Here is an 18,796-nt window from a genome sequence, read left to right as displayed (position 1 = left end):
AACAGGTCTTATGGAGGGATGAATCCTCCCCAGAGCCCGGACCTCAACATTATTAAAGCAGTGTGGGATCATCTTGACAGAGAACGGAACAAAAGGCAGCAAACATCCAAAGAAGAGCTTTGGGATGTCCTTCAAGGAGCCTGGCGAACTATTCCTGAAGACTGCTTAAAGAAATGACAGAAAGCTTGTCTCAGAGGGTTCAGGCTGTGTAACACATTTTACTACTAAATAAGACTTAAGAAGGGCATTTTTTTCAATCGCAACACAATCCTGTAAAATAATCTTCTTTTGGGAGACTGAGGACATAAAAAAAAGGAATGTGGACAAAAACTGCTTTACCTGCAACAGACTATAAAAACAAATAGTGCACCATCAACCAGGAAAGTCATTCAGTTTGTCAGTGCAGTAAATTTTGAAGTGGTGCTACTTAACTTGTGTGTTTCTTTTTTATGTTATTGTACACTTGTACTCCACTGCACATGTTCAACTATTACGAGTGGAAGTTTCAGGCTATAATCTAGAGTAAATGTCTGGTTTATAACCCTAACCCCAACAACAAGAGAAAATCTGCTCCATTTCTATCTGTGAGCACTAGTAATGACATTTTGATAATTATCATCGAATAACACCTAGATATTATTAAAAATTTTGTCATTATTTTAGTATATTCTGCTTATACTATCTATATGTTTGCTGCATGTAAATTGTTAAAGGTTCAACCAAATTGTTGTTGAGTAAATCAAGTTTTAATTCAGTAAAAATGTGAATTTTTCTTCCACCGCTGCGACTGTGCAAACAATTTCTAGTACAATTGGACTTAAAAACAATGAAGGTTGTCCCAGTTTCAGGTTTTCATTTCATTCCATTGATTTAATACAAAGCATCACCTGATTCCAGTGGAATGTGTCGGAGCTGAGGGATTTCCTCCATCAGTGCGGTGCAGTAGGTGTGCAGGCCTCTGTGAGCCACCAGCAGGAGGCGGCAGAGCCGGCGGTGCCACGTATGAGCTCTCTGCAGGCAGTTTTCACTGGGCACGTAAAAACTTCCCTGCAGATAAGGAGACACACAGGAAATGTGGGCTGTTATATAGTTCTGTAGTCAACTCACAAGAAAAAAAGGGGGGGGGGGGGGGAGGCCTGTTTTAATGATGGGCATGTCCACATAGTTGAACTTTACAGCCTCCACTGCAACAGTTGTGCAGGTTTGTTGCACTTGCGGTAAGAGGAGATTATTTCTACGTGTGCAAAGTCGCAATAATTACTTGGAGGATCAAATATGTTGCGAGAAACAAATGGGCCCTAAACGCAGCGTGCTTTGTGCTGTAAAAGCACATCAATGCATTTACGTGGCACATCCCCACAGAGATTCCCCTTTATGACCTTTTAAAAGGTTGTGAGAGTATGGAGTTCACAGATCCTCTGTGACTCCGTCACTGCTTGTCTGGGGATTGAGAAATAATGAATGGTGTGCACAGAATTGAGATTAAAGATGCTTGAGATGGCATTTTCTGAGCTAAAATCACATCCAGAAACGTTTTGTAAAATGATAAGTGAGCTCTGCTGCTCAATGCTGAGAGTTTGCTGGATAGGAGAGCAGCATAAGCAAGACAGAAAATGTTGCCGCTCTGTGTCTGATCTAGGGTGGTTAGCACCTTTCTATGTGGAGTTTGCATATTCTCCCCATTCTCAAAAAACATGCACGTCAGGTTAACTTATGATTCGAAATTGTCCCTGGGAGTGAGTGTGAGCGTACATGGTTGTGTGTCCATTTGTCTCTATGTGGCCCTTTGATGGACTGGCGACCCGTCCTGGGTGTCCCTGCCTCTCAGCCAATGACAGATTGATCCCCCAGCGACCCTAAACTGGACTAAGCGGGTATAAAAAATGGATGGATGGATGTATCTGATCTAAAAAGCTGTAATATATACCATGTTTCCAGCAGATGGCTCTCTAACAGTAGAGTACAAGCATAAGCTGTGCTTCACTGATGCAGTTTACAGTTTGTAGTGAGTGACAAGCAGCTTCAAATCACCAAATCCTTGATGCAGAGATGGGGACTCAAGTCATGCGACTTGACTTGAGTCGCACTTAAGTCGCACAAACAAAGACTCCAGACTTGACTTCAGACTTGCCCTCAAAAGACTTGAGACTTGACTTGTACTCGAGGCTTGGGACTTGTAAACAATCTTCATTTCGTGAAATTATTGTTTCTGATCTTTATTTCATTAATTTGGATGTACGACAAGGCCGATGGCAGGCTGAGTGCAACATAGCCTCACGCATGCGTGCAGCCACTGATATCAAAACTAATCTAACCATGGCAGCGTCAAGCTCATCTGGAACTGTGCCATATGTTGTCCCATTTGGTCATAAAGCGTTCACGCAGACAGCAAACAAGCGAACGACCACTTGCAAAGTGTGTGGTATCAGGATAAATGATGCCGGCTCAACCACGTCCAACTTCATCAGGCACCTCAAAACGCACAAGGATAGGTCAGTCTCTGTGTAATGTGAAAGGGAAACTTAGCACATATCGACAGGTACCGCTAGCAAACTATTTAAAGTAAACATTGTTGTAAACTATATGCAGATTATAGCTTCATTGTTCACTACACGGCGTTGCTGATTTATCTGCGGCAACACGTGAAATATTGGAAGGACTTTGGTTAAGTAGCCGAGGTCAACAGTTACCAAATTAATTGCTAAGCCAAGTGTACGTGGATGTAGCTTAACATTAATCTAATTGCTGTTTTAAAATAGCCTACTTTTATAATTTCTGGGATGCTGTCAAAAAAACTTACAAATGCTCTGAAATTGTGGTGAAAAATGTCATGCATGAGAAGTTCAGGCTACACAGCCAGTTATTAATTTGTCTGTTAATGTATCTTGTGGTGCAGAGCAAGAACACATATTTCCAAATACATTTATATACTTCAAACAAGCTTTCATGGCGTGTCTTCACACTGGATTGAAATAGCACTCTTAAGTGACCATGCTCTGATCAATTTTGATCCTGCAGTGGATAATGATATTACATATATTGATAATACAGTACATGCTTTCATGCCATAACATACAGCAATACAGTCTTATCTAGACCACATGGCATGTGTCTCATGATAGAACGTTCATTTCAGTCATTTGAGACTTGAGACTTGACTTGTTATTGGTCCTCAAAGACTTGAGACTTGACTTGGACTTGGAAAAAATGACTTGTGAACCCGTCTTGAACTGCCTTGATGTCATAATCTTCCATTTCATCTCGGCTAATGGATCTCAGCCCACACAGCTATCAATGTATACATCATTCTTCACGATGTAGACTCAGGAGGACTGATGTTTGCCTGCATCCATTGATCCCTGACCTGGAACTGCCATCTGCAAGTTCTTCCCATGGCTTGGATGTTTTGGCAGCGCCACTGGGGCTCAGAGCTCTGCAAAGCATGTAATGCCTGAGTAACTGAGGATGTACTGTAATTTGCCCCAAGCAACTAAAGTCGCCGGCCCTATCATCATAGCTATGTGCGCTCTGTAATTGCAGCAAACCAGGAAGGAACATCTGTATGTTTACTTTCATAATTCTCTTTAGCTTTATGGAGGCCTGCTGGGATCAGTCTGTGAGTGAGACGCAGAGAAAAATAGCTATTTTTTCTGTATGAACTAGTCATTATCCCAAAACCATAGTTTCTTTCTGAGCTGACAGTATGTTGTGCAGTTCACCTGACATATTTCTGCGCTTGTTTGCTGCTTCAAGTTCACCATCAAAACATGAACTGTTGTCTAAGCGTCCAGTTACTGCTGCTGCACAGGTAGGAACCAACTTGTTTCTGATATGACTGTCTTGTCTTGGTATCAGTGGAAATGTTTTAATTCCACCAAACAGCTATTTTTCTTGAGCGCCACATGAACATCACAATGTTTCTTCCACCACCAATAGATCTTTCACATCATTAATATACTACAGGTTTTTCTTTCACAAGAAATAACAGCAAAGTCAGAGGAAATGGCACAGTGTTTAGTGGGGAAAGTGCTGAAAACGAAGTGTAGCCGCAGGTAAAACCTCTAAATAAATTATGGTAAAGGAGGAGTCGGAGTTGTGTGCACATTTCACCTGCAGCTATGTGGTACGTGGCTCTTGTGAGCAGAGCTCATTACTGTGATCAAACGAAGCCCCCCTGCCCGGCTAAACGTAGAGCTTATTAAAGCGCCCAGCCGGGGGTGGGAGTAAAAACCAGGAGGTGGAGCAAGGAGGGCGTTGGAGGGGGGGTGAGGGGTGCTCATTAGGATTTACACTGCAGACTGTGATGTCCAAACGGACTTGAGAGATAATCGCTATAAAAGTTTATAAGTAAAAAAAAAAGCACCTTGTAACTTTATTTATATAGTGCCAAATCACGACAAATGTCATCTTGAGGCACTTCAAAGATACAGCGTAAAAAATACAACCAAAATACTGTGTATTTGTGAATATCGTGTGCTCAGTCAGCTTTTCTTTTTTTTTTTATGTAAAGTCTCAATAATCATGAAGTTCATCATGAAGATGAAAGTCTTAAAATCTGTAATTCTCACTATCATCTTTCATTTGTCAAAATAAGCAGGAACTGAAACTAGATAAACAGCAAAAATGTATTAATATATTTCAATATATAAGTGTACTATTGGGTTATGTTGGCATAATGGGCCGCTGGAACTACTATCTGCCCAGGTCACCTGTGAGCCCAATAAATTGTAAGAAAAGTTAGAGCAAACAGCCAACTAAACAGCGAGCTAAACCGCAAACATCATAAAAAGACAGGTAACTCCATAGCTAAAGCCATACATGAAAGGGCAGCTAACTACACAGTTAGGCTCAAGGTAAGACAGCTAAATGCACAGCAGATATCATAGAAAGCCAGCTGGCTGGAGAGCTAGCGGCAAAGAAAAACATTTAACTGTCAGCTTGATTAAAAAAAAGACAGCTAACTACATGAGAAAAGAGAGAAAGAAAGAACTTGTAATATTAGTAACATTAGTTTTTCCAGCAGCCCCTGATGCTACTCTATGGAGTAATTGTACGTGTATGTTTAAACTGTACTAGATTGAGACATATCCTGATATGTTATTATGATAACAGCAACTAAATAATCACTTATGTCACGGTGCACGTGCATCTCGAACACTGCGAGTAAGAACAGAGGCACGAGAGAGACGACACCATCATTTCCAGTGAGAGCTCCTGTCAGTTCCAGATGCCATGCCTGGAGCCATCATGTCTGGGCATGTGGGTTACATGGATATTAAGAAAAGCCACCGTGCTGCAAAGTGACAATCACTTTTAAGCCTCCAAAACCCAACAGAGCCCAAGCAAATAACTGAATCTGATGGGCAAACAGGATCTGAGTATGTAATCCAGATCAGGTCAATCTGTTCAGTTCAGAATCCTAATGCCTCTGGATAACATGTCATTACAAACAAATCATTACATTTGCATCAACGCTTTGCATTTCGCCGGTTGCTTAAAGAATACAAAAAGAGAACACTTGTTCAGTGAGACAACATGGGCTGTGACTTCCCTGCTAAAGGTTAACATACCTCAGAGATGACAGGCTTGCAGTAGCCAGCTCCGAACACGAGGTTCTCTACAGACACGGCAGATGGTTCGCTCGCGCTCTCCGGTGAGCCCTTCCCCAGCCAGGAGCCCTTCCTTGTACGTGCAAAGCTGGAGAGAGAACAGAGAGAACACATGCGGGGACAAACCATGAGTGTCTGTGTGTGTATATGAGAGGGAAGACAGATAAACTGAGCGATCAGAGCTGCTAATGCTCCAATCTATCAAGTGCTGCACTAATCTGTGTACTGCATGCATGATACAAGTTTATGATTTTGACAGTTGAATTCATCAGGTAAGTGTTTGGAAAACTATCCATTTGGACATCCAACAGATAAGCTGTTCAAACATAAAGGAGGAAATAGCTTTGCCAGTTGTTCCTTCTTCAGTTCTTTGATTTGATTGAATGGACAAAGGTTTTATTCTAAAACATTTTCCAACCAGAGAGTTGATCTATTGCGTTACATTCTCCCCTAACAGCGTTTGCTTGGAAACCATAACCAGGCAGGATTGTGAAGCTTTAGGTTTCCTCGCAATTACTTTTAGGTTTTCCTCGGTTTCCTAGTAAAAGTGATACCCTGCAATCAGACTTTTGAGTGCATCTATCTATCTTCTTTAGGCCTAGTCCATATGAACACAGGTATTTTGAAGGAAGGAAGTTTGCAAAATTACAAGTGGCACACATTTTCCATAGCACAGTGTGCATTTCTTTCTGACAGGACTGGTAGGTGATCGCATTGCAGTTGTCTTTCCCTCAATGTGTGGGCGAAGCAGCTCATTCAAAGACAACTGAGACAGTTCTCATATTGTTTTGCAACGACAGGCACTTCACTGTCAAAGTTCTCCCATCAACTGGAAGTCCAGTCGGGTCTGGTCTAAAGCCGGTTGGTTCTGTGTTGGATTATGTAGCACCCAACTTTGTAATCAGGAGTTTTGACAGTCTTTCATTTCAGGGGTATATTGGCAACCAGCCACCAGCTAAAAGTTAAATGTCCACTTAAAACATGGGACAATATGATGCATTTACTTTCACCTCAAAGAGAATCTGTAAAACACATCAACATTTGCAAATGAGTTAGCTGGTAAGTTTATCTGTGGAAAAGTTAGCTTAATTTTCTACTCGACAGTCGTTAAAATCTGCCTACAACAGTTGATTATGTGAGAATCTCCACTAAACTTCCAAGAAAAATGTAAAAAGAAGATACATAAATGAAAGCAATATAGCTCACTACCTAAAGTATTTGCCAAGGTTAGCATTTGGCTAACATATTGACGTCTGCACAATTGTTTTGGTGTCATAAAAGCTATGAAGCTATGTTTTGTTTTCATTCATTACTTCATTAGACAATATAAACTATGGATGACTTACACAAAAATAAATTCTACCTTGCTTTATTTTTTTCAAAATATGCAGTGATCACAGATTGGAAATGTATTTAAAAGTAGTTAAAGATGAAAAATAAAAAAACACCTATCGTAAACTATGTTTTGTGCATTTTAAGGGGTTGCATGGCTCAAGTCAAAAGTTGGTTGACTGCTTAGAATCATAGTAATACACATGTATGTTGTCTGGAAAGTCAAAGTTGGTTAGATGTTTGAACAACTGCAACAAACCTGATCAGTGGCTGATGTAAGGCAACCAGTGAAGCATGTATGGAGACAGAAATGACGGACAGGTGGAAGTAGTCGAACATCACAGGGACGTGGTGGTGGATGCCTCTTCGAGGATGAAAATGGAGGCTGAGGGTCCGACTGCTGATCAAGGGAACTGTCGCTATCTCTGCCAGCCTGACGGACCGAAAGAAGGCACATGGGTTTAATCAGAATGCAAACATAACCATTCTCGTCAACATTAGCACTTTTTGGTTCAACTAAACTGGTGCAACTGTGAAGGATCTTTGCTCATGTAAAATTACGAATACCATAAAAATACTTCCATAGTCTACAAGAGTGGTGCATAGAGGCCGAGTGTATGATAGGAGTGGAACATTTTATGTTCAGATATATACTGTATTTGACTTCCAGCAGACTTTTCTTTTTTTTAAGGAGAACGTGGACTGCTGCTCAATAATGATCCAAGAATCAATTCAAGGAAACTGCATTGTCCTTGTTGTTTTGGAAGAAAGTCCCCGTATTCTGTCTGGAATTATTGCAGAGTCCTTCAGGCTCCCAGTCAAAGCCTCCTCATAAATACAACATCAATTTGGGAAAAAAATAAAAATGCTTGGACGCTGAGTAAAGTCATTTTAAATAAAAATAGAATGCAGTGATTTGCAAATCTCATAAACCAGTATTTCATTCACAATAAAACTCAGAAAACATCAGATTTTACTACATGAAAATGATTAGCTCATGTTTACCACTGTGTAGCATCCCCTCTTCTTTAGCAACAGTCTGTACGTGTCTGGGAGCTGATGGCAGCAGCTGCTGGACATTTGTGAGAAGAATGTTGTCCTATTCTTGTCTGATATGGGAATCTATCTGCTCAACAGCCCTGGGTCTAGTTTGGGTTATTTTTGAGTTCTATGATGCACCAAATGATTTCAGTTGGTGAAAGGTCTGGGCTGCAGGCAGGTCACTCCAGCATCCACACCATTCTGCGATGAAACCATGCTGTTACAGATGCAGTGTGTGGTTTCGCTTCGATTTCCGTCTATGATTTCCAAAAACTATTTCAAATTTCTATTTATCTGACCACAGAGATTTTACACTTTTTCCTCAGTCCATTTTTTAAATTAGCTTTGTCGCAGAGATGACTGTGGTGCTTCTGGGTCATGTTCAGAAAGGCTTGTGCATATGATAAAGCTTTTGCCTGAATTTATGGATGGCACATTGAACTGTGTTAACATACACTGATTTGTTGAAGTGTTCCTGAGTCCATGCAGTGACTTCCATGACTGTGTGCTGCCTGAGGGCCTTAAGATCACGTGCATCCAGTACTGATGTCCCACGCGCACAGAGATGTTTTCAGGTTTTATTAATCTTTTCATAACATTATGTATCGTAATGGATAGAATATTCTAATTCTCTGCAATTGTATCTTAAAGAACACGATTATAATATTTCTCCGCAAACTGTAGACATTTTTTTGTAGGTTGTTGAACCTCTGCCCATCTTTTCTTCTGAGAGACTCGGCCTCCCACAGGTGGTCATTTTATACACAATCATGTGACTGACCTGTTGCCTATTAACCTACTTAGCAGCAACATGTTCCTCCAGCTGTTTCTTTTTTAGTTCTTTCTGGTTTTCTATTTTCTATTGTGAATTAAATATTGGTTTATAAGATTGACCAATCACTGCATTCTGTTTTTGTTTTTACTTTTTGACATAGCGTCCCAACATTTTTGGAACTTGGGTTTTATGAAAGAAAGAAGACACTTTTGATGTGAAAATTGGTGCAAATTGCTTTTTTTTCTCCTACATTGTTTTTTCAATGAACATAAAGAAATGACAGTAATCACAGATTTCAGTCCAACAGCTGTGATCACCTGCTTTAAGTGATGTCTACAAGCGAATAGAAATCCTTTATCTTTATGTACATCCTTTTTTTTGCCTTACGACTCTTGGAGGCAGACTTACATTGGCTTTATTTTTATATTGAACACACCCACACATACACACATTTAAAATTTTCTGTGAAACCTACTGCTGCTCATTGTCAGTGAAATGAAGATCGAGCTTCAACTGAAAGTCCACCTCACTGAGGGCTTCCTCCACCTGCAAAAGATCAGCACACTATTTTTTATGTTGAAACAGTAAAGGAAAATTGTGATAAAATCAGAAAAAGAGTGCATGGACCTGAATTTTCAAATAACCTGAACAAAATTACACAAATAGTGCAGACAAATGTTAATGCTTTTTTATATTTCATGGTGAAAACATACAAAATGTTTATTTGTGTGGCTAAAGGTCACAAAAATATTACCACAGACAGATTAAAGCAGCATAAAGTAGAGAATATAGCTGTCCATTTAACCAACAAATTACTTGACAATTTTACAGGCCTAAACTAATCACTTCCAACATCACAAAAGAAGACAATTGCTCTGTGAGTAAACAGTGGATATAGGACGTGTACACGACCCTGACAAAATGCCAAATAGACCTGCAAAAATCCCAAAAACCTTTCCTATCCATAATGTAATCCATATATAAAAATTTCAACAAGCTGGTTGCATGAGTGTGCACACGTTGAAACTAATTCTCAATTAAGGCCCCTTTTGATTTAAACACAGCATTCAGGCTTGTCGGGGAAGAGTCTAAGCTATGGGGGACTGGATACCATAATCAAATGCATACAAAAATAAAGGCTATAGATGGTAAAGTAAATTAATGTCCCAATAAATACAACTAAAATAAAATTTTAAAAAACTTACTCAATAATTAATGTTTTCAGCTGTATTAATCTGAATTTGAGTTGATACCTTTATTTATTTACTTTCATTTTAATTATTCTTTTTTACTTGGTCTTATCCACTTTCTTGATCTAATTAATTCCTGTATTTATTTGTGTTTTTTTTCCAGAGTACAGAGACCCTATTTCACAAAATGGCGCCAGTCACGTAAGCATGATACAAATAGCTTGTTTATCCAGCAGACTCCAACAGTCTGTGGTCTTTCAGTCATTAATTGATTTGCTTAAAGTATAATTGTTTTTACAGAGTTCGAATAAAAATCTATGTCACACGACTAACTGGAGATGGGTTGTTGTTCTTAATGTAAGTTAAGCTGCGGCTAGCACTGCTAGCCTTTCACGCTTCCGGTCTCTGCGGCTGTTGTTGTGAAACGGGTCTACCATAGCATACAGGAATGTAAAACTAAGACATAGATGTAAAAATTAAACATGCGAATAAATACGGTTGAGGAAACAAATGGGGGTAGAGATGATAGAGAGATAAATACATCTAAAATGTAAGAAAAATGACAATAATCAAAACAAAAAATGTTAAATGAAAATAAAAACTGATGAATTTAGAAATCAACACTTTTTATGTCCACTTTATCAGGATATCCACTGTAAGCGTATGTAAGAGCTGATATTTTTTCTGAAAACATTGAGAAAAAATTTAATAAAACATACATTGTCACAGAGCATGTTGCCAACTGACAGAAAACAAAATCCTGTCACAGCTAAATTCCCTTTAAGTATATTTTCTGTTAAAATTTAACTATATAGACATGTTATTATTGGTTAATGTGTCTAAAACTGACCAGCTGATCGTGAAGGTCACAGCATCAGCACTCACAACATCTTTACACTCATCATGTCATTCACTGACCCGTTGTGCACTGTAGAGAAGGATCTGCCAAGCATCTATTCTCTGTCTCTAATGCGTATGCCAAATATGAAATGAAACGAATCAATGAAGAGTTATAGCCATAAGTAACCAACATGGACATGATGGATTGGTGTTTGGCATGGAAGCCAATGAGAGTACCTTGTTTGCAATGCTGATTTAGCCACGTCAGCTTTCTTTTCATACCCTGCATTTGGGTATTTCTTTTCATCCGTTATAAACTGAGCTCAACTGAATTATTCTCATCTTCAAAAGGCCTTGGATATATATTCTGGCATAAATTTGAACAACGAAGTGGAAAAACAAAAGCTAGGAGCAAACCACAAAGGTAATGGCGCTAGGGGCTGCATCGACATCTTTTGAAGACTGAGGTGCTGTGAGGATAATTAAAACAAAAGGTTAGACACAGTTCTTCTTTATCTCCTGTTATGAGCTTGAATATACACTCAGAGCACATGTACGGATCTTAGAAGTTCCGGCAAATATTGCTATTCAAATTTATTAAGCATAAAATTGGTTGTACGCAGGGGAAATAAGGGCTATTTTTGCCTGCGCTATCTGTAGCTGTGAGCAGCAGATAACCTCCGGAAGGTTAATGAGCAGGAAGCCTTTGGGAGGGCTTCGAGATGAAATCTGATACGCGTCTAAGCTCCTCCATCTCCACAGAAATATCAACGTCTAATGTAATCCTCTAAAATTAGAAGTCAAGTAAGACACTGACTTTTAACAGCAGGGATCGTGAACCAAGCATCTATGGCATCTATCGACATATCGTCAGGAGCAAGCAGAGTGATAGTTTTGGGTAATTTCTAATGCTTGAGCGATGGCTATCAAATGGACGATTAGCTAAACGGCCACACATCCCAGCCTCAGGCCAGTGTCATAGCTGTCACCGCTGACGGCTCCCCTAAAACCAAACAGGCTGAGTATTTCTTCCAGGTTGCACCCACAGTGAAACAGTAAAGGACAGTACATCAATACCTGTCTGGCATGTTTACACGCCTGATCATTTGAGCTAAATATAGGAAGTCTGGAGCACAAGCAATTTACATGTGTCTGTAAGTTGAAGCACATCAATTCCAAGAGGCAGGTTGTTGATACTCACGCCGATTGTGCGTTGGTAATGGTTAGGGCAGTATTCGTTGTATAGCACATGAACTTCGCTATGTGTAGCTTAGATAATCATCTCTCAAAATCGATGATTTAGGATTTATCTGTTATTTATCCTGATGCTAACAGGGAAAAGCTAAACTGACAAAACTGTCATCCGTTTTGTCAGATCTTCTGCAAATCAAATGAACTTCAACTTGTAAAACTACAAACAAATACGAAAAGCTTATCTATTCAAAATGTCCCAATCGAATACCAGTGCTAATCAGTTTATGAGGATGGTATGTAGCCTTTCACCTGTAACTGTTCCAGAGAATAAAGTTCCGGTGTGTAACATTCGGTGGTGAAAAAAGTCACTTTATTGGCAGAAATGGGGTATTGAATTCAGCCATCCATCCATTTTCCATACCCGCTTAATCCGTCGGTCGGGTCGTGGGGGGTATTAAATTCAACGAATGAAAAAAAAAAAGTTTTTGTTGCCTCAGAATGAGTTTAGGTCCAACATCCTAGGAGGTAGCCTCATTGCCTTTGTGCCATGTTGCACTCCTAGGGCCCTATAAAATCCGTTTTGTTTTTTCCCAAATTCCGTTTTTTCCGTTTTTATTTTTTTGGGAATGTTTTTTTTACTTAGGAACCAAATGTAATGCAATGAAAATTTGCAGAACAAAAGTTCACCTGTCACATAAAAGTCAGATGAATATCAACTCAGTCAATACAGTTGATTTCTAAAGCTTCTTTTTAATGATATAAGCTCTAATGAACAAAAGTCTGCGAACTGCAAAATATTCAGTGTTTTCAGCTGAGCACTTTGCTTTGGGGATATATAGCTACGATAATATTCCATTTTTACCGTCCATGTTTAGCTTTTTAACATTCCAGCATTTGCCAAGCAGTGCTCCAAAAAAACAGTAGTGGTGTACCGGCCTTTGCCATCCAAAGAGCTGCATTGCTAGGTTAAGTCTGAAAACCTGTGAGATGTAAAGGAACAGCTTCACCTTTAAAAATTAAGCAAAAACTCTCCACATATTGTTATGTTGGCATGGCGCTGGTATGTTAGTTTTGTCAGCACAATATTACGTCTTCAGTACCCTCATTCTCTAATGAGACTAAATATGTCTCTTTTAATAAGACAGTACTGTTTGTTACATGGTAAAGCAACAAGTGAAAGAATAGAAGGAGACTCATTAAATGCGTTTATTAATGGCCACTTAATGCGCTATAAAGTGGTACAGTACTGTATAGTTGTTTTCATGGTAATTATCTCTGATGCATTTTACAGTTTAACAGTCTGGCTACCGATAAAATACAGTAAAAAAAAATGCCGACCCATTATCAAGTTAATCAATTTTTGCTTCAACAAGAACACAAGTGTGTTGTGTGTGTGTGTGTGTGTGTGTGAAAATGTCACGAGCATGACTCACCCTTTCTCCGTCCAATAGCAGGTGGACTTTGAAGATCATGCAGTCGTTAACTGTAATCTCCTCATTTCTGTAAAGGATCTGAAATATCCGGCTGAAAACGGTGCCATCATAGACCCCGGCAGAGTTGAAGCTGCACTCTCCTGATGGGGGGAAAAAAAATGGTCATATTAGTTCATGTCCCCATATGCTTCCTACATTGTTTGCCACTGTTTTTAATCAGGTGCCAGTTACTGGACAGTGCTACCATGCAAACATACCCTGATATCCACTGGCATTAATTAGAGAGCCATCAAACAGCCCAGGACAGGGGTCCTTAAACACCTTAAACACTCAAAGACCCATTCGGACCCGTTTCTCTCAGAAAAGAAAACACCGGGAAACAAAAACCCTTTTGACATCTAAAATGAAGACAGCATCGCAGATATAGTTTTTTACCTAAAAAAATAAATAAAAAAACAAAATGAAATATTTACATGCAACAAAAACATTTTGGACTATGAAAAAAAAGACGCTGGATTGAAGGTTATTTTCGACCAACATATTCAATGTCTATTTGTGTCCTTCTGGTATTGATGAAATAAAAAGCAGAACTTAAATGATCCACCTGCAGAAAATGCATCTGGATATTTTTCTGTGTTTATTCTGGAAATGTCTTGCAACATTTGGCTTTTTGTTGTTTGCCAATTTCTCACCACATATTAAGCAGACAGGAAAACCAGTGTCGTCAGCAGTGAAAGCAAATCTATCTGCCCACGTAGCATCAAACGTTCTGTTTTCTTCAGAAACGCTTCTTTTCTTGGATTTATCCATGGTTGGCCTACTGGGGGTCAAAAAGCTCAATAAATCACGTACTGACAGGTGTCGCACATCAGCGATTGTGACGATTTTGACAAAATATTAAACACGTTTTATTTTAATGGAACAAGATCACCATAATCTTCACGTTTAGAATTACATTTAAAAAAAAATTTCTAAAATAAAATGAATTAAAATTAAATATTCATTATGTATTCACCAAAGCCACAGGCACGTTGTTGATCCCCGGCCTAGGATGAACAGAGAAGAATGCTTTTTGCAAAGAAACTGTCCATATTTAACCAAAACGTGAACAAACTTTTAGTCAATAAACATTGAAAAATCCCATCTGTAGAGAATGTGGAGTTAATGTGATGCATCGGTTTGTTTGGACACCATTTTGTATTCTCGCTGGCCTTCAGGCTTTTATGCACAGAGTTCTAACTTCCCGATAGTGTGTTTCTAGGCTCAAACTGTAAGATCAGCCTCTAAAAACATACCTCGGGCAATTTCCAATCATCACAACACAAACATTAAATATATTTGTCAACTGTATGTTTTCGAAAAATAAAAAAAAAGGATCGTTTTAATGTATTTCTGCATCAACTGACTCGTAAAACCACAACAGCAGAAAGCAGCATACAGTCAGCAGAAAGGACAAACTCTCACCAGCACACACTCTCATTTCCACTGCGGCAGCAAATGCTCCGGAATATTTGCCGACATGATTGTACTTTGTCTCACCCGCTGATGTTTCGTAGAGTTTATTATGGGGGCTGGTTGGAACGTCCTCACGAGGAGTCTACAGAGACATATGTGCTCTCATATGCCACCACTCCAGAACATCCTTAGAACATTTTAGGCGCAACAAGGTGCAGCAGTTGGGACAGCTGTGAGACTGTGGAGTCTTGACGGCTATGCTAACATAAGCCCTTTTCAGACATATGATACACAACAATAATAGCTTAGCTGATGTGTTAAAGCGAATATGTTCAATAATTCAGCCATTGGTTAATTGTCTCTGAGTGTTCCTCACCCTTCATTCTGACATGTCTGTAAAGTGACAAAGAGAGCTGCGGTGCATGCAAAATTTGTCATTCGCAAACGATTGGATGACATATCAAGTGAGTAACATAACTATAATCCTCTAGAGTGTCCCAGTTTTCCACCAACAGCATAACAATTCATATTAGCATGCCAAGCGCAGAGCAAAATCTTCCTTTGCTACAAGATTGAAATGAAAACAGCTTCAGGTAACCCACAGCTACACTGTGTTCCTCTCCGTTAATGTGGGTGCAGCAGTTCAAACTTATCCTGTGTTAAAAGTGGTGTTTGATATTATTATCATTATTATTCTTATTGCAAATTGTTACAGAATGCTCATTCATTCAGACACGGTGCTGATATGTTCAGTTAGCCTCTGATTAATGGGAAGCAGACCATGTCTGATAAGGGCTATGTTCAAAGGACCGGTCTATTTGTGCTGCCACACAAAGAAACAGGAAATGGAAAGAAGAATGCAGAGACAGTAGGTTGAAATCCATCATTTACGGTTACATATTGATTGTTTATGAGTCCTATATCACTGACATGAAACAGAATAATTAAACTTTTTCTTTTTTGCATGGTCAAAAGAACAAAAATGAAATAGATAATTTTCTTTTGGATGCATATAAATCCCCTAACACAGCGTGGACACCAATGAAAGATGAAGCTTTCATTGTTCTTCTTTTCATCTTCTTGCATGCTGCAGTACTTCCTTTGAGCGATGCAGTTGCCGTGTACTGTTTGCTGCTAACGCATTCTTTCCCCTCAGGACTGCAGTCTCCGTGGCAGAGATGCTGTCCAGCAGCGAGCCGTGAGAGCTCGTTGCAACCTCCTGCTGAGGTTGTGCTCTTGTCTCTTTCATTCTTATTCTCCCTCTCTCTGCAGGCTTCCTCTTAATATGGCTGTCACTACTGGCAGCATCAAGCAGCTCAGTCAGGGTGATCGATGTGTGGGTCCATGACTTGTCAAAGATTTCGTACAAATGTCACAGAGGCAACGGAATTGCTCCGTGAGCGCACTTCATGAGGTAGTTTATTTCTTTGTTTGCACTCTTGTCAATTGTTTTATTTCCTTTTTTTTTTCGGTAAAAAAAAATGTCAGCACGGAAATGAACAGTGAATGATTAGAAACATGTATTTGACCCATGACAGACTCACAAAATCAATGCCCTGTAGCGACTGCAATTGTTACTTCCACACACCAGTTTGTTTTACAGGATTGATTACAAATGAGTTTACATTGTGCATCGACGGACCAGAAGTCCCTGATAAGAGAACTGGTTAACTAAGATGTAGCAGCTTTGACACAGGCAGCGGTTCAGTCAGTGACGAAACAAAAGAGCCACTGTACTGTGCACAGAATTGTCTTAAAAAGTAGAGTTTCTGGTCTGGTATAAACATGAAAGAGGCAGAGGACAGAGTAACACGGACACAACAATAACACACAATAGGTTCAGACCTTTTTATTCAGCCCTGGCTCTTTATTATAACCCAAATATGTGAATTGACAATCTTACACAATCAAGTGTTGCTTCAGTCTCAAAACTGTGTATTCAAGGTAAACACAAGAAACATGTGCTAAAGAAAAAAAATGGACCAGACTCAGTGAATAATTCCCTATACTCCCTATATAGACCAGTGAGCAGTGCTGACCAACATGTCATTGGGGTCATCAGGTGGGAACCTCCTTTCATCAGTGTTTCGTCTAGTTGGGCCCACGATACCTCCAGGAGGCTAGACAATGATCACTGGCGTCCCAGAGTCACTCCCCTAATGCCAGCCAACACTGCTCCTAACACCACAACAACTATCTTTTTTTTTTTTCCCCACAGCCACAAGCTACCTCAGCCTCTCACCAACTGCACACCAGTCACAGCGGGGTGGGGATGTAAACCCTGGTTCAGGTAGGGGGGAGAAATAAAGGAGGTTAAGATAAGTAGGAATGGGATTCAAACCCTGGTTCGGGTAGGGAGTATTGAAAGTATAGAGGGTGCCAGAGGTGGAGGCAGGAGACACACTAGCAGATTCAGCAGACAAACTCACCTAAACAATCCTATAATCACTAAAAATGCCAACAAAAACAAAGCCATATACACTTTTCACATTTAAAGACTTACTTGCCACAGCAAGTGGCACAAAACAAGACTTATGAGTAGTAAATCCTGCTGATATTCTTACTGACTAAGTAAAAACAAATGCAGCAGAAGAGATTTTATAGAGGAGAATAAATAGCTGAAAGCAACAAAGAATTATTGTAATTGTATTTGGATATATTTTGAAATTACATCTGGTTCCTAAGTTTTGTGTTTTTCCATATATAATTGCATGATAAACTGATGCATGAAAGGCACAAACTGGTACCTAAAATTAAACCAGAATGCGCGTCTGTCCCAGTGTTGTCTGAACGCACTGCATACGAATGTCAAGATGAGCAAAGTTGGTTTTCTTCTCAGGAATTCCATTTTTAAAAGGAATACGTTGCTTTTCTCTCATCAGCTATCATACTGCACCATTTCCATGTCCATGGATTTCCATGTGGGAAAGCCCATTTATAAATGAAAGCACTAAATATACTTACTAACACGCTTACATTTCACGAAACTGTCATAAAAGTGATACTGCACAACTGTAAAATAATGCTTACGAGGATGGATGTGTTCAACTGTGGACTGTGGATCAGTTCAATTACTTCACTTATCTATTTTGCTGTCAGTGGGGTTTGGTTAGGGTTAGACGAGCCTAAAAACATTGTTAGGGATTAAAAACACCTGGTTTTACTTGGATTTTTTATTACAACATTTCTATAAGTTGGGTCAAGCATCTCGTCGCCTGAACACTGCCCCATACAAAACAACAAGCAATATAATACATTACTGTCTACAATTTCTGCACCGCTACAGACAGACTAAACAAAATAATGTCAAAACTGTGGTGGTTGTGACTTAAACATGAACATGAACAAACCTAAACCTAAACCTGACATGAGCAAGCCCAAACCTGACAACATGAGTGACGACGGCATGGATGACGGTGAGGATGATCTGCATGTAAAACTATCTCCATAATATTTTACTCAAGTTATGAAAGGATGGCCAGGGGTGTAACAGGTTTGAGCTCCGGGCTCTGGGGAGGATTCATCCCTCCATCAGACCTGTTGCCACTGATTTTCAGTCCACTTCTTGTGTCATTTGGCACAGCTCAGCCTTTTCTCCCTGTTTCCCTTCCTTAAAGTGATACTCCGGAGTAGATTCAACCTGGGGTCATTTGAACCGTGACATCCAGCCAAGTAGCCCACCCGCAGTTTTTTCGATCTTGGCTGAACATCAGCTGAGTTACTGAGTTATCCCGAATAGCTTCGTACAAGCGCTAATGGATCCTGGTCCGTATCTCCAAAATTACCACACTAAAATCACATGCCATGACACCAAACTTCTACAGTAGTACAAATATGGTCTGTACTCACCAAACGATGCATTTGGAAGTTTGAAAATAGTACAGGAGTTAATTATTATCAACACAAGCCTGATAGCTTCTCTGCAGC

At 39.6% G+C, this 18,796-nt stretch overlaps 1 protein-coding gene across 1 annotated transcript in view; it reads right to left on the bottom strand.

Annotated features, from left to right (window-relative positions):
• Positions 1-18,796, bottom strand: part of fam135b (family with sequence similarity 135 member B) — a 43,480-nt gene that overhangs the window by 17,410 nt on the left and 7,274 nt on the right. The window contains exons 2-6 of the mRNA XM_075449748.1: positions 13,415-13,554; positions 9,233-9,303; positions 7,201-7,374; positions 5,571-5,697; positions 888-1,047 (exon numbers count right to left, since the gene is read on the bottom strand). Of these exons, the coding sequence (XP_075305863.1) occupies positions 888-1,047; positions 5,571-5,697; positions 7,201-7,374; positions 9,233-9,303; positions 13,415-13,554 (672 nt within the window). The remainder of the gene's footprint in view (positions 1-887; positions 1,048-5,570; positions 5,698-7,200; positions 7,375-9,232; positions 9,304-13,414; positions 13,555-18,796) is intronic.

The sequence above is a fragment of the Odontesthes bonariensis genome, chromosome 18 (genome assembly GCF_027942865.1).
Source record: "Odontesthes bonariensis isolate fOdoBon6 chromosome 18, fOdoBon6.hap1, whole genome shotgun sequence".
Lineage (NCBI taxonomy): Eukaryota > Metazoa > Chordata > Actinopteri > Atheriniformes > Atherinopsidae > Odontesthes > Odontesthes bonariensis.
Note: the sequence above shows the minus strand (reverse complement) of the source record. Positions and strands in the feature narration are given on the sequence as shown.